Source organism: Heterodontus francisci, chromosome 14, assembly GCF_036365525.1.
Source record: "Heterodontus francisci isolate sHetFra1 chromosome 14, sHetFra1.hap1, whole genome shotgun sequence".
NCBI classification, from domain to species: domain Eukaryota; kingdom Metazoa; phylum Chordata; class Chondrichthyes; order Heterodontiformes; family Heterodontidae; genus Heterodontus; species Heterodontus francisci.
This window is the reverse complement of record NC_090384.1, coordinates 69286723-69304001: the sequence shown is the minus strand read 5'-3', so window position 1 is coordinate 69304001 and position 17279 is coordinate 69286723. Positions and strand designations below refer to the sequence as shown.

General features: G+C 41.5%; 1 protein-coding gene across 4 annotated transcripts in view; it reads right to left on the bottom strand.

The window, feature by feature from the left end:
* LOC137377319 (serine/threonine-protein kinase BRSK2) overlaps nucleotides 1-17279 on the bottom strand; it is a 636447-nt gene that overhangs the window by 358103 nt on the left and 261065 nt on the right. For all 4 annotated transcript variants that reach the window (XM_068046888.1, XM_068046887.1, XM_068046889.1 and 1 more), the window contains exon 3: nucleotides 11255-11395. In XM_068046888.1, coding sequence (XP_067902989.1) covers nucleotides 11255-11395 — 141 coding nt within the window. The remainder of the gene's footprint in view (nucleotides 1-11254; nucleotides 11396-17279) is intronic.

Here is a 17279-nt window from a genome sequence, read left to right as displayed (position 1 = left end):
GAGCCCCATCTGCATATTTAAAGAAAGACTGTGCTGCCTTCTGACAGCTGTCCATCTCAACTGCTCTTTCAGCAAGCCATTCAAGTGGAGGGAGAAAAAAGGAATATAGTCGTACTATGGGACAGTATAGTTAGGGGGATTGACATTGTTCTCTGCAGCAAAGAGTGACAGTCCAGATGGCTGTGTTGCCTGCCTGATGTCAGGGTTCAGGACAACTGATCAGGGCTGGAGAGGAACTTACAGTGGGAGGGGGAGGATCCAGTCGTCGTGGTCCATGTAGGTACCAACGACATAGGCAGGACAAGGAAAGAGATTCAGCATAGTCAGTATGAGGAACTAGGCGCCAAATTAAGAAGCAGAACCTCAAAGGTAATAATCTCTGGATTATTACCTGAGCCAATTACCTGTGCAAATTGCATAGGGCAAATAAGATTAGAGAAATTAATGCATGGCTCAAAGACTGGTGTAGTAGAAGTGGGCTCTGGTTCGTGGGGCACTGGCACCAGTACTGGGGAAAGTGGTGGCTGTAGCTTTGGGACAGTCTACACCTGAACCATGCTGGGGCTGGTGTTCTAGTGAGCAGCATAACTAGGGAAGTGGAGAGGGTTTTATACTGAATAGTGGGGGCAAGGGATCAAATTTGGAAAGATATAGTAAATCAAGGAGTAAGGACAAGGCAGTAGAGAAAGGTATTAATATGAGAAATGATAAACAGACTGTGACAGGAAGGGACAGAGCATACAAATCTAAGAGTTAATCAACAGATAAGACTAGAGGTTACAAAAATAATAAAAGGACAAAACTAAAGGCTCTGTATCTGAATGCAACAGCATTCGAAACAAAACAGATGAACTGAGAGCGCAAATAGAAATAAATAAGTACCATCTGATAGCTATTACAGAGGCATGGCTGCAAGATGACATAGATTAGGACCTGAATATTGAAGGGTACATGGCATTTAGGAAGGACAGGAAGCTAGGAAAAGGTAGAGGGGTAGCTCTGTTAATTAATGATGGTATAAGCGCAATAGAGAAGGATGACCTAAGTTCAGGAAACCAGGATGTAGAAGCAGTTTGGGTAGAGATGAGAGATGATAAAGGCAAGAAGTCACTTGTGGGAGTGGTGTACAGGCCACCTAGCATTAACCACATTTAGGACGGGGTATAAAGGAAAAAATAATGGCAGCTTCTCAGAAAGGTACAGTGATAATTATGGGGGATTTTAACCTACATATAGACTGGAAAAATCAGATGGGCACAGGTAGCCTAGATGAGGAGTACATAGAATGTTTTCAGGATAATTTCTTGCAACAGTACATTCTGGAACCAACCCGAGAGCAGGCTATACTAGACCTGGTATTGTGCAACGAGACAGGATTAATTAATGACCTCATAGTTAAGGCACCCATAGGTAGCAGCGATCATAATATGATTGAATTTTACATTCAGTTTGAGGGAGAGAAAAGTGGGTCCAAGACTAGTATTTTAAACTTAAATAAGGGTAATGATAAGGGCATGAAAGCAGAGGTTAAGGGATAGGTCAATAGAGATGCAGTGGCAGACATTTAAGGGGATATTTCAGAATACACAGAATAGATACACTTCAATGAGAAAGAAAAATTCCAAGGGTGGGACCCGCCATCCACAGTGAACAAAAACAGTTAAAGATAGTATCAAACTTAAAGAAAAGGCATATAATTGCGCAAAGATGGGTGGTAGGTCAGAAGATAGGACAAAAAATAAAAAACAGCAAAGAATGACTAAAAATTGAGAAGGAAGGTAAAATTAGAGTATGAGAGTAAGCGAGCTAGAAATATAAAGACAGATAGTAAGAGTTTCCATAGATATTTAATAAAGAAAAGAGTTAACAAAGTGAGCATTGGTCCTATAGAAAGTGAGTCTGGGGAATTAATAATGGATAATAAGGAGATGGCAGATTAACTGAACAGGTATTTTGCATCGGTCTTCACTATTGAGGATGCAAGTAACATCCCAGCATTAGCTGTAAGTCAGGAAATGGAAGGGAGGGAGGAACTCAAGAAAATTACAATCACCAGGGAAGTGGTACTGAACAAAATATTGGAGCTGCGAGCTAACAAGTATCCGGGTCCTGATGGACTTCATTCTAGGGTGCTAAAAGAAGTGGCTAGTGAGATAGTTGATGCATTAGTTTTAATTTTCCAAAATTCCCTCAATTCGGGGAAGGTTCCGTTAGATTGCAAAATAGCGACTGTAACTCCTTTATTCAAAAAGGGAGGGAGACAGAAAGCAGGAAACTACAGGCCAGTTAGCTTAACATCTGTCTAAGGAAACTGTTAGAAGCTTATTAAAGACGTTATAGCCGGGCATTTAAAAAAAATCAAGGTAATCAGGCAGAGTCAACATGGTTTTGTGAAAGGGAAATTATGTTTAATCAATTTATTGGAGTTATTTGAGGGAATTACATGTGCTGTGGTTAAGGGGAACTGGTGGATGTATTGTACTTAGATTTCCAGAAGGCATTTGATAAGGTGCCACATCAAAGGTTACTGCAGAATATAAAAGCTCACGGTATAGGGGGTAACATTTTGGCATGGATAGAAGATTGGCTAGCTAACAGGAAACAGAGAGTAGGCATAAATGGGTAATTTTCTGGTTGGCAGGATGTAATGAGTGGTGTGCCACAGGGATCTGTGCTGGGGCCTCAATGTTTTACAATTTATATAAATGACTTAGATGAAGGGATCGAAGGTATGGTTGCTAAATTTGGTGATGACACAAAGATAGGTAGGAAAGTAACTTGTGAAGAGAATACCCGACCTGACCCCAACATGTCCCGACGACATGTGTCGGGTTTGGGTTGGATCGGGTCGCTCTTCCGGGTCCGGCATTCGGGCTTGGGTCGGGCTGGACCGGGTCGGACACACTCTATCACCACCTCCGGTAAGTGGCTCCAATGTTAATGTACTTTTTGGACTAGAAAGATTGTTTAATTACAGTTTTTTTAAGCTTGTGCAGATAAGTAACAAAGTGAAAAACGGAAGGTAGGTGGCCGGGTCGGGTGCGGGAAAAAATTAAAGGACGGGCTGGGTCGGGCTCGGGTTGGATGTGGTTCTGTCGGGCTCAGGTGGGGTTTCATTTGCAGACCCGAGCCGGCCTTTACATGATAACGGGGCTACAAAGGGATATAGATAGATTAATTGAGTGGGCAAAGACCTGGCAAATGCAGTATAGTGTGGGAAAGTGTGAAATTGTCCACTTTGGCAGGAAGAATAAAAAAAAACATATGATCTAAATGGTGAGAGATTGTAGAGCTCTGAGATGCAGAAGGATCTGGGTGTCCTAGTGCATGAATCACAAAAGGTTAGCATGCAGGTACAGCACGTAATTAGGAAAGCTAATAGAATGTTCTCGTTTATTGTCAGGGGAATTGAATACAAAAATAGGGAGGTTATGCTTCAGCTATACAGGGCATTGGTGAGACCACATCTAGAGTACTGTGTACAGTATCGGAAGATAAGGAAAGATTTCCTTAAAGGATTTAAGGAAGGATGTAAATGCATTGGAGGCAGTCCAGAGAAGGTTTACTAGACTAATACCTGGAATGGGCGAGCTGTCTTACAAGGAAAGATTGTAACAGCTGGAATTTAGAAGAGTAAAAGGCGACTTGATTGAAACATATAAGATCCTGAGGGGTCTTGACAGAGTGGATGTGGAAAGGATGTTTCGCCTTGTGGGAGAATCTACAACTAGGGGGTCACTGTTTAAAAATAAGGGGTTGCCCATTTAAGACAGAGATGAGGAGAAATTTTTTCCCTCAGACAGTCGTGAGTCTTTGGAATTCTCTTCCTCAAAAGGTGGTGAAAGTAGTCTTTGAATATTGTTAAGGCAGAGTAGATAGATTCTTAATAAGCAAGGGGGTGGAAGGTTATTGGGGGTAGGTGGAAATGTGGAGTAATCAGTTCAGCCATGAACTTATTGAATGGCAGAGCAGTCTCGAAGGGCCGAGTGGCCTACTCCTGTTCCTAATTCGTATGCTCAAAACAGCAGGTAAAAATTGTAACCCGTCGGAAGGCAGCGCAATTGATGGGGCCACGTTGCTCTGGCTATTTTAACTGTTAAAATTGGCTTCAGCATCTTTATCAGTCAGCCAAGTGCAATTTTAGATTTACATCCAATTAAAACTTTCTGATAAAGTAGCTGTATGTAATTTATTCCATTAAATTTGAAACATTTTATTATTGGAAATAATATAAAATATTTATAAATGCATCCGCAAATGGAAAGTATCTACAGTTTATTAATTCCATAGTGCAGTAACTACTAGGGCCTGCAATAATTGTATTAATTAAAACTTGAATAGGACTCCTGAACAGTCAGAAGGGACAGATATAGATTTCCCCATTTCAGTGAAGGCTGCATTTGATTTTGGATCTTAGAAATAAGAAGTAAGCTGTGGTTTTGTCCATTATCCAGTTTCCCATTAAATTAAATTTCAGTTTGCATCAGTGAGGCATGGTAAGTTATACCTTTCATGCTATTTAATACCTGAATTAGAATTGCCTATGACATATGTTATCTCTTTCTTGCCCTACATTATGGACCAAGACGTATAACAATCTCCAATTTTGGTTTGTTTTTTTAATCTCTAATGTTGCTAAAACATTGCCAGAGCTCTAAATAAAAACTAGTGATAATGTAATGAAGTCGAGATGATAAACTCCATTTATATCAGTGCTTTCTTCTCTCCTTATTGCACCATCACCCTTTGTTCAGGTCTCCCCACATCACACACCAGTTTCTGATGGAGACTGTAGGAAAGTATCAGTTCCCAACTATCTACAATGTGTTCTTGAGTGGCTTACGAACACAATAATCACAATTTCAACAACAATGATTACAAATTACAAAATGCTGCATTTACAGACTGTTCAATACACAAAAACATCCCAAGATGCTTCACAGAAGTGGAGAGATATGCAGAAGCAGAATTAGGAGGAGAAATTAAGAGTGGTGATCAAAGGCTAGGTGAAAGAGATGGGTTGAAAGAGATGGAGGGGTTTAGGAAAGGAATTCCAAAGCATGGGCCTAAGTGTGTGAATGCATAAGTGGGGCTAAAGGAGAGAAAGATGTAGAAATGGCTCGAATCAGTGAAGGGGCTGGGAGAAATTGTGAAAAGGTGGAGCTGGATGTTATCAACATGCATTTAGAGGCTGACCCTATGTCTGTGAATGAAGTTGCCAGGAGGCAACATGCAGATGAGGAAGGGGAGTTAGTGAAGGATGAATCCTTGAGTGACAATGTGGAAATGTGAAGAGAAAGTATTGATAGAGATGCTTTGCTTACAACTGGATAGCTAACAGTAAAACCAAGTGAGTGCAATCCTACTAGAGATAGATAATAGACAGGCATTGGAGGAGGATGGTATGAATGCAAATACAGCATGGTCCATCACAGAAAATGTCATTTGTGACTTTGGTCTGGGCCATTTCAATGATGTGGCAAGGGCAGAAACCAGAATGTAAGGAATCAAATGGGAACACAAAAGCAAAATACCGTAGATACTAGAAATCTGAAATAAAAACACAGAGAAATAGTCAGCAGGTCAGGCAACATCTGTGGACTAAAACAGAGTTAATGGGCTGAATTTTATGAGGCCTCCGGCACAGGTGTCATGGTGGGGGGGCCCGTAAAATTCTTCTAGGAGAGGTCCACCGTGATCCCCGAAGCTAAGAAGGCTGCGCCGCATTTTATTGGCAACGGTAAGGCCTTGGTGCGGAACCCTCCCCACCACCTTCATTTGCCTACTCAAACTTACACAAAAAAATGGTAATTAACTTACCTGGACCTGGCTGCCGTCCCGCGGCAATATTACGGCCAGTGGCCGTAATTCCCGTGCCTTCCGAACCGCATTTGAGGATTCAAGGCGAGACACTGGTGGGGAGAGGGGAGGAGTGAAATTATCAGGGTGGGGGAGGGGAGCAGTAAAAACACGTTTTATTGGTTGTGGGGATGGTGGGAAGGGGTTGAAGGGCAAATGTGCTGAGGTTGTGGGGGGAAGCTCAGGTTGGGAATAAAATAAATTATCGACATATAGACCAATAAAAAAACCATTGCGGGGGGTTGGGAAAGGGCCTCCAGCTTTTAATAACTTTTTTTTAAAGATGATGCACAGAAATGTACCTTTAAAAATTCACTTTGTTCTTAAGGGCTTGCAGCCCTTTAAAAATGGCCAGAATGGTGGCGCCGGACGCTACTACTGGGGATGGCCGTTCAGCCCCCTCCATTTAAATGAGCCCCTGCGCAAAATATCGCGGGGGCTTAGCAACGGCACATCTGCGCCTGAAGGCTGTTGACATCAAAGCACACACTAATAAAATTCAGCCCAATATTTCAGGTCCATGACCTTTCATCAGAACTCAAATGGGGAGATGTATAGATAGAAACAGATTTGGAGGTGATAACACTTTCAACGACTTTGGAGAGAAAAGGGATCTTGGAGATGGGGTAGTAGGTAATGAGGACAGAGGGGTCGACGAGGGAGTGTTGACTGCAGATTTGAAAGAGAAGGGACAGTGCCCGAGAAGGAACCATTTACAATATCAATTAACACTGGTGGGGAAGGGAAGGGAGGGTGGGGTATGGGGTAGGTGGTGGTTGGAGGGTAACAAAGGGCAAATGCATGTTCCATCATTTTGTGGAAATGGGATTAAGGGAACCAGATGTATGTTTCATAGACAAGATTTGGTGCGAGGATGGGGAGAATTGGGGAGGTTTGGCTTGGTGGATATAGAAGGGGAAACAGCTGATCATATTGCCTTAGTGGTCCCTAGTAGGCCCCACCATTCTCCTGGCAACCCTTTTCCTGTTAATATTCCTTTTGAAGACATGTGGATTCCCCTAAGTTAGCCGTCAATCTATTCTCATACTCTCTTTTTGGCCCTCATTTCCTTTTTCACGCCTTCTGAATCTTTTATACTCAGCCTGATTCTCCCTTGTATTACGAAGCTGACATCTGTCATATGACTCCTCTCTCATCAACTATCAACAGCACGATCCTGAATTGCAAGCGTCTTGTTTGCGAGGAAGCAGACATTTTGGAGGGAAATGCAGAAGACTATTGGTGATCCTAAGACCAACAGCAGAGTCCAAAGGGGTGGTTGTAGCAGGATGAGAATGTAATTGGTGAAGTTAGCCCCCAATGGGAGTATTAGGGAGCAAAACCAGTAAAAGAGGAAGATGAAGCAAGTTGGAGTTACTTCTCTTAAGAAGGCAGCAATGAGTGTCACATTTGCCCAATGGATAATGCCGTGTGAAGGCAACCGTGGGCTTGTTCAAAGAAGATTCAAGACTGGGATGATAATAGGTGAGAAGGAAGGCTGAAGTGTAGTCATGGGTTGGGGAAGGGATTAGTGGGTGTACAGTTCTTCAAAGGTGAGAGATGATCGGAGACATAGCTAAGTGAGGGAAAGGGGAGGATGGGAGAAAAGGGTCAAAGAGGGTGGCGCAGTGGTTAGCACCGCAGTCTCACAGCTCCAGGGACCCGGGTTCGATTCCGGGTACTGCCTGTGTGGAGTTTGCAAGTTCTCCCTGTGTCTGCGTGGGTTTTCTCCGGGTGCTCCGGTTTCCTCCCACAAGCCAAAAGACTTGCAGGTTGATAGGTAAATTGGCCATTATAAATTGTCACTAGTATAGGTAGGTGGTAGGGAAATATAGGGACAGGTGGGGATGTTTGGTAGGAATATGGGATTAGTGTAGGATTAGTATAAATGGGTGGTTGATGTTCGGCACAGACTCGGTGGGCCGAAGGGCCTGTTTCAGTGCTGTATCTCTAATCTAATCTAAAAGGGAGATGGACAGATTCAGAGCTGTAGCCAAAATGCAATGAATTGACACAAAGTGAGATCCAGATTACATAGGCAAAGCAGAGATGCATGAATAAGCGATGGATTGTTTTTCACTTCCCTTCACTTGCTGGGAGAACAGAAGATACCTTCCCCTATAACATCTGGCTGAAGTTGGGAACTACATATCCACACAGGAAGCCAATCCATTCCCTACCACAAACATACTGCATTAAGCCAAGCACTACTGAACTAGCCTTTATTTTTCTTCCTTTAATGGAGTTTAACTTTGAGCTGATGAATTGCATAAAGAACCAATGGATCATAACCTTAGAAAGCTCAGCTTCAATTTTAATGCAATAGCTGACAATAGTGTAGTCAAATGATATATAAAACAAGAATTGCCAGTGTCAATAGTGAACTATACTGGAGGGATAACAATATTGTACAACACCATTCATCTACTGAGCAGGATCACTTTGGTTAGTAAGTTCCTTTATAATATTGTAACAAGGTTGAAGTCTCATTGATCATTGTCACATAAACTTCAAAGAGTTTTTCCACAGAATACATTAATAGAACATTAACACGGTTCCAGCTATTCATTTAGTTAAAAATACCAAAGTGACATTGTCTTAATGGTTGATAGACTGTCTTGTTTAACCTGTTGCCTAATTAACCTCATGTTATGTTGCCTATATTTGAATACATTTGCATCTTAATCAGTTTCACATTAACTTTGATGCATAAATTAGATCACAAATTACAATGTATTTTATTTTAGAACTTACTATGAAATGTTGAATTCACTTTAAAATCTCACTGTGATGTCTCTTTTTATCAATATTTCCATTTTGACTGAGGTGTATTTTACAAAATGTAAAAAATAAGGCTATAACATATGCTAGGTTGATTTGGCTTTACGTGTCAGGGACATTGTGCATGCCGCTCTCTTTCATCAATATAAGCAACACACAGAAACAGACTACAGTAATAAAATCACAATCAAAGTAAGCAGTCCACAGGATACAGAATTACAAAGTGGTGAGTTGACAGGGCTCAGATGTTTGCAAAGGGATGGAGTTTGCTCTCATGACACGTTATTTTCAATTCCCTGACTCGATTTCAGTCTTGCTGCTTACCGTTATTCTATATGGAATTCTCTCCAACAGTCTACAAATAAACTTATATCCAGTAAACTTTGCAGTCTTTTCCAGACTCGATATATAGATAAAAAACGGGAAAGAGAGATATTTACTTGACGGATTGGCAAACAATAACATGTAGGCTCTTTTTTTCAGGTTCCTTTGATGGGCATTAAGGTGACAATGACTGAGCTGAAGAGGTTAACATTCTTCACTCTGCTTCTGGTAATGGGAATAACTAGTCTCTGATGTATGCTCTTTTTATCACTGTCTAACATTCCTTGCCTCCCTTGTAGCAGAGTGCTCCATCAATATTCTGAATATTTTCAAATCACAATTTAAACCAACTTGGGCATCCTCTAATATGAAGGTCCAATTCAATGCAAAGTGAGTTTGTGATTTCCACTATCCTATCAATAATAGGACCCTTTAATAACTTATTCTTAAAGTGACATTTGTCATTTACTTGCTGTGTCTGTTGGCTTCAATAATCAGTCAAATTGTACCAACCTATTCTAGATACTAACAGTTCTGGTAATTACTTACATATTATCACCTATTAAACTTGCAAGATTGCATCACAATTATTAACCTTTTAATGCGGTTGTTATTCCATATCAATAGCATTGGGCACACCACCTATGATATAATGACAAAACAAACTCTGCTACATAATAAACAACAGCCATATTGGAGTGGTCTTGAGCTGCAATTTCATTTTAGGCTTCAGATAAATGCATTGAATTAGAATACCAACCTGAAATTACTGCAGGGTAATGATCATTCTCCAAATACACAGGATTGTTCGTTCAATCAAACATTTTCATCACAACAGCATCATGACCTGCAACCCTCCTTAACCCACAGCATTACCATTGTTTCATTATCCCAATTTATTTAATACTTTTATGACTGAACAAATTTTTGTTGGTGTTTAAAAAGCACAATCACAGTTCATAAAGTCATTTACGGCACAGAAGGAGGCCATTTGCCCCATCGAGTCCATGCCAGCTCTCCACGGAGCTATCCAGTCAGTCCCACTCCCCTGCTCGATCCCCGTAGCCCTGCAAGTTTATTTCCTTCAAACGGCCATCTAATTTCCTCTTGAAATCATTGATTGTCTCCACTTCCACCACCCTTCTAGTTCTAGGTCATTAATACCCACTGCGTAAAAAAGTTATTTGTTATAGTCCCCCTGCATCTCTTGCCCAAAACCTTCAATCTCTGTCCCCTAGTCCTTGTACCATTAGTCAATGGGAACAGTTTTTCCTTGTCTAACTTATCTAAGCCTGTTATAATCTTGTACATTTCTATAAATCTCCCCTCAATCTCCTTTGTTCTAAGGAGAACAACCCCAGTTTTTCCAACCTAACCTCGTAACTAAAATCCCCCATCCCTGGAATCACTCTGGTAAATCTCCTCTGCACCTTGTCAAGGTCATTCACAAGGTTCTGAACTTCTTAATTGCAAACCATGGCTTAAAAAAATATTAGCCACAGTTAATAGAAGCCCATAGTAATTCAGTACTCTATTGTTACTTAATACCCTGCTCATACTGCAAGATACCAATTATTCTGGATCAGGCTAATCTGATTTGAGCTCAGTGTAACCTGTCATCACCTGCATTTAATGCTCTAATACTTTTGCATTGTGAAGCCACCTACCTGTAAAAGAACAAATGCATTGTGCTTTACTTAGCGTTGGGACAGAAATGACTCGGATTGAAATGGACCAATTAGATTTGAATTGTTGTACATTACAGCTAGCTGATGAAATCAACAACTGTTCAGAGTTTTAAAATCAGAACTATTAAAATAATTCAATAATACCTTTTACATGGTCAGTGTTACCAACTGTTGGCTATAGCTTCCAGCAAAATGCTAATTTACAGCTGCCTATCATGTACTTCAGATTTGGATGTTATAATAAACTCCTTTACCCATAAGGAAACTTTCCAAAGTCAAATTCAACATCTCTGAGGGATTTTAACAAATTAGCATATTTTTGATGCAAGTCTCAAGACAAATCTCCTTCCTGTTGTTAACGAATGCACTCAGATGAAAGTCATATGGTATCAAAACATTTCTCTCAAATTATTACTTTCATCAAATTTTAATAGCATCCCAATAGTAAAGAGTCTACATGTACACAGAGCCTTTTCCTGATTGATGTGATCATTCTCAACAACTGTTGAACAGTTGTCTGAAAAAAAATTCTGTACACTGCATTTAAACACAAGCAGATTCAGTTTTTCAGATTAATTGTGGTAGCAATGCTTGAAGCTTACCATATTGAATGACTATGGCAGAAATCTAACGCAGATATTATTTGTCGGAAGAACTTTCTGGCCTCTTTTGGTGTCAATCGTCCTTTTTTCACAAGATAATCAAAGAGTTCTCCCCCAGAAACATGTTCTAGCACCAAGTACCTGAAAAATCAAAAGACACATAGGAAAAATGATAAGAAAAGATCTGATAAGTTATATAAATATAATATTTTAAATTGGAGGAACATTCAAGGGGCTGTGTATATTTATGAAAATGTTTTGACCAACTCTTTACCTGGGTTTGCCAACCTGTATGTCATAATGGCAGAACACATTATAGTGCTATAAATATTGTAACTGATGCACAAGCATCAGGTGGTTGTCTATCCTCCCACCATGACTAAGACACTAGTTCTTTAAGACATATTTTGTTATCTCAAACACACTCAATTTTAGTTTCTCTAGTAAATGATAGGAAATGCCACATAATCCAGGGACAGGAGGGTGGACATCTGCCTCATCAGCCTGGACCAAGAGAAGGCCTTTGACAGGATATCGCACGCCTACATGATGGACGTGCTTTCCAAAATGGGGTTTGGGGAGGGAATCTGCAATTGGATCAAACTGCTCTACACAAACATCAGTAGCGCAGTCTCAATCAATGGGTGGGAATCGGAAAGTTTCCCGATCCAATCTGGAGTCAGACAGGGCTGTCCTCTCTCCCCGGTCTTATTTGTTTGCTGTATTGAACCCTTTGCTGAGTCTATTAGGAAGGATGCGAGCATAAGAGGAGTGATAATCCCAGGCAGTGGAGGCACTCAGCTTAAAACCTCCCTGTACATGGATGACGTCGCCGTCTTCTGCTCGGATCCGCTGTCTGTGCGCAGACTGATAAGCATCTGCGGGAGCCAAAGTTAACCACGGCAAGAGCGAGGCCATGTTCTTTGGGAACTGGGCTGACCGATACTTTGTGCCCTTCACCGTCAGGTCAGACTACCTGAAGGTGCTGGGGTATGGTTCGGAAGGTCCGGGGCGTGCACTAAAACCTGGGAGGAGCGAGTAGCCAACGTACAACACAAGCTGAGAATGTGGGGGCTGCGATCTCTCTCCATTGTGGGTAAGAACCCGGTCATCAGGTGGGAGGCGCTCACGTTGTTGCTGTACGTGGCACAGGTCTGGCCCATACCTCACTCTGTGCTGTGGCGGTCACCCGAGCCATTTTCCACTTCATCTGGGGATCCAAAATGGACCGGGTCTGGAGGGACACGATGTTCAAACCTCCGGATAAGGGAGGGAAAAATGTACCCAACGTGGCCCTCATCCTGATGACTACCTTCGTGTGCGGCTGCATCAAGCTGTGTGTAGACCTCCAGTATGCAAACTCCAAGTGTCACCATGTGCTGAGGTTCTATCTGTCCCCGGTGTTGCGAAGCATGGGCCTGGTCACATTGCCGCGGAATGCTCCATCCAGTTGGACTGTGCCGTACCACCTATCCTTCGTGGAGCAGTTTCTGCGGGAAAACACCTTTGACCACCGATCCATCAGGCAGTGGTCTGCACGGAATGTCCTCAAGGCCCTACGGGAAAAGAAGACAATGGATCCTGTCGGATGGTTCCCCGAGCAGACTGTCAAAGTCATTTGGCGGAATGCCTCATCACCAGAACTTTCAAACAAGCACCAAGATGTAGCTTGGCTGGTGGTGAGAAGAGCCCTCCCCGTCAGATCCTTCCTGCATGCCAGAAGTCTCACCCCCTCCACACAATGCCCCCGTGGTGACTGTGGTGGGGAAGAGACGGTTGCCCACCTCCTTTTGGAATGTGTCTTTGCAAAGCAGGTGTGGAAAGAGATGCAGTGGTTTTTGTCGAGATTCATCCCAAGCAGCTTTGTATCACAGGATTCTGTGCTCTATGGGCTGTTCCCAGGGACGCACACCGAGACAAACATCAACTGCTGCTGGAGGACTATCAATTTGGTGAAAGATGCCCTTTGGCCTGCCCGAAACTTGCTGGTCTTCCAGCGCAACGAGTTGTCCACCACCGAATGTTGCAGACTGGCACATTCCAAGGTCCAGGACTACGTGCTGAGGGACGCACTAAAGCTTGAGGCAGCCGCAACAAAGGCTCAATGGGGAAAGACCACTGTGTAAGGTCCCCCCACCAAGCTGAACTGAGGGGCTGGATCTATGGGAAACCCCTCGAACCGTATCGGGAAAATTTTGTGTGCTGTAAAATGTAAAAATGTATTTGGCATGACAAATGAAATAGAAGGGTTGTGAGGCAACCCATGATTGTATTGAAAGAAACTGACCACCTTTGCACTGTTTGTATTTTTTGACTTGGTGCTGTTTGAAACTGTTTGGTAATGTATTTTTTTTTTTACAGATTTTTATGCATAAAGTATATTTTGGAAATTTAAAAAAAATCCAGAAAAGGCCAAGTCTATAACCAGTTCACATATAGGACCACAGGCCCAAGCTTGTCCCTCTTTTGCGACCATGATCTCTGTATTTCATGCTGGTTATTTAAAAGTCTGTTTTTTTCCCCCCACCAGAGCTTCAAATATTGATTTAGATCAGTTGTGGGGCAGAAAGAGGATGGTGAAGTTGGAGTCATCACTGAACTTGACTATACCCAAAAAGAGAACGAGTGGGACAGCCAGATCGAGAGTCCCCTGGATGACAAGGCACATAAAGGGTAAGACAAGGTAAAAAAAAAATGCTTATGTCAGACACCAAGAGCTTCACACTGCAGAGGCATTAAAAAATATTGGTAATTCAAATCAAGGAAAATCCAAAGATGTTTCATAAGTGCATGACGAGCAAAAGGATAACTAAGGAAAATGTAGAGCATATTAGGGACCAATAAGGCAACCTATGTGTGGAAGCGGATGACGTGGGTAAGGTTCTTAATGGTTACTTGTCAGCTGCCTTCATAAAAGTGGGACCGATGATGATGTCACAGTTCAGGATGAAGAGTGTGAAATATTGGATGGGATAAACATTGTAAGAGAGGAAGTATTAAAGGGTTCGATGTCTTTGAAAATAGATAAATTGCCAGCGCCGGATGAAATATATCCCAGGTTGTTAAGCAAGGGAAGAAATTGAGGAGGCTCTGACCATCATATTTTTCAATCCTCCCTAGCTACAGGAGTGGTGCCAGAGGATTGGAAGACTTCCAACATTGTACTGTTGTTTAAAAAGGGAGGTAGGGATAATCCAAGTAGTTATGGGCAAATTAGCTGAACTGTGGTTGTGGGCAAATTAAATTAAAGCAATTCTGAGGCACGGTACAAATCTTAATTTAAAAAGGCATCAGAAAGTCAGCATCGATTTGTTAAAGGAAGGTCATATCTGACTAATGACTGAATTTTTTGAAGAGGTTATAAGTAGGGCTGATGGAGGGCAGTATGGTGGATATGGTCTACCTGGATTTTAGCAAGGGTTTTGACAAGATCTCACATGATAGGCTGGTCAAAAAAGTAAAAACTCTTGGAATCCAAGGGAGAGTGGCAAATTGGATCCAAAATTGGCTTAGTGGCAGGAAGCAAAGGATAATGGTTGACAGGTGTTTTTGCAAATAATGGGCTGTTACCAAGCGATTCCACAGGGCTCCGTACTCAGTCCCTTGCCTTTTCTAGTTTATATTAATGATTTAGACTCAAATGTAGGAGGCATGATAAAGACATTTGCAGATGATACAAAAATTGGTCATGTGGTTGACAGTGAGGAGGAAAACTTTAGATTGCAGGAAGATATAGATGGTCTGGTTAGTTGGGCAGAAAAATGGAATTCAATCTGAAGTGTGAGGTAATGCATTTTGGGAGGTGCAACAAGGCAAAGGAAATACACAATAAATGGGAGGACACTGAGTAGTGTGGAGGAACAGAGGGACCTTGGAATGTATGCCCACAGATCCTTAAAGGTAGCAGGACAAATGTGAAGAAGGCATATGGCAGGTTTCGTTTTATTAGCCAAGGCATAGAATATAAGAGCAGGGAGGTTATGCTAGAAGTGTATACAATACTAGTTAGAGCACAGCTTGAGTACTGCCTACAGTTCTGGTCACCACATTACAGGAAAGATGTGATTGCACTGGAAAGGGTGCAGAGGAGATTTACGAGGATGTTGACAGGACTGGAATATTTTAGCTATGAGGAAATTTTGAATAGGCTGGGGTTGTTTTCCTTGGAACAGAGAAGGCCAAGGAGTAACTTAATTGAGGTGTATAAAATTATAAGATAGAGAAGATAGGGATGAACTATTTACCTTAGCAGAGGGGTCAAAAATCAGGGGGCATAGATTTAAAGTAATTGGTAGAAGGATTAGAGGGAAGATGAAGAAACATTCTTTCAACCACCTGGAACTCACTGCCTCACAGGATGGCACAGGCAGAAACTTTCACCACGTTTAAAAAGTACCTGGATGTCTACTTGAAGAGCCGTGACCTCCAGTGCTATGGACCTAGCGCAGGAAGTTGGGATTAGTCTGGGTAGCTCTTTGTCGACTGGCACAGACACGATAGGCTGAATGGCATAAATTTTCTACAATTTTTCTCTGATTTCTTATTCCAAAGCACTCCTGGCTGGACATCTACATTCTACCCTCTGTAAATTTGAGGTCATTCAAAACTCTGCTACCTATGTCCTAACTTGCACAATGTCCGGTTCACCCATCTCCCCTCTGCTCACTGATCTATATTGACTCCTGGTTAAGCAATGTCTCATTTTTAAAATTCTCAACCTTGTTTCCAAATCCCTCCATGGCCTCACCCTCCCTAGCTCCATAATATCCTCCAGCCTCACAGTTCTCCAAGCACTCCTCTAATTCTGGCCTCTTCATCCCCAATTTTAACTGGTGCACCATTAGTGGCCATGCCTTCAGCTGCCAAGGCCCAATGCTATGGTATTCCCTCCCTAAACGTCTCCATCTCCTACTTCTTTGACCAAGCTTTTGCTCATCTGCCCTAATAATTCCTTTTGTGGATCAATGTTAAATTTTATTTTATAATGCTCCTGTGAAATACCTTGGGACATTTTATTATGTTAAATGCATGATATAAATACAAGTTGTTGCAGATTTTTAGACTGGTGATAACAGTTCACGATACACTGTAAATTAAGGATAGAAGTTACTGTTGGTGATACTAATGGACTAATATTTAACATGTTGTATAACTTTACTCTTTCCACTATCATAACCTATTTCAACTAAAAGGATTATTTAAAACAGCAGGCAGAAGAGCGTCATGCAAATGTGTTAGTCTTTGTCCACTAATATTTCCAATAGTATTTGTAAGCTTTAATACTGGACAGGGGATAACTAGGTTCTAAAAATAAACAGATTTATATTGATAAATAAAGTTTTTTTTAAAACAATTCCTTTTCTCCAAGGCCCAAGCAGCTTAAAGAAATTTAAATAAAACAAATTTAAAATTCAAACAGAATTTTCCACAGAACAAGAAGGCAGTGCCGCAGATATTTCTACTATGCTTTTTATATGTAGTGCTGAAGTGATCATAGTAACAATAAAGTGCATTAATAACTAATTATGGATGTATAATAATTCATTGCCAACATGAACATTTTAAATACATTTTAAAAATGTATATTTTTAGCCACCAATTTATAAAAATTTGGTATAGTGCAGAGTAACAGAGTGGTCGCATGCTGGTTCATACTTGTATTTTGCACATAGTGACCTTGGTCTGGCTGACATGCTGAGGCAGCAAATAGAGAAACAATGGAAGTGTGAGTCAGCTAACATTGTACTCAATGGCACTTTTATATTTTCATAATAAAGATCCTTGGAATCAGCACGAAAATACACACTTGCAAGCTCTATGCATCAACTGGGGCACTGTTGACAATCAAGGCCAGTGGAAAACAGAAAGCCACAATTCCCAATGCTAAAAATGAGATTGCTACTCTGTGGGTCCCTGGAAGTCAGGTGCTTTAAGATACAGAATGCTGTTTCTGGTGGAAGTACTGTCTGCCTGACCTCCGTGATATTTCATCAGCATACAAGTTCCTTGAAACACCTCCTAGCAT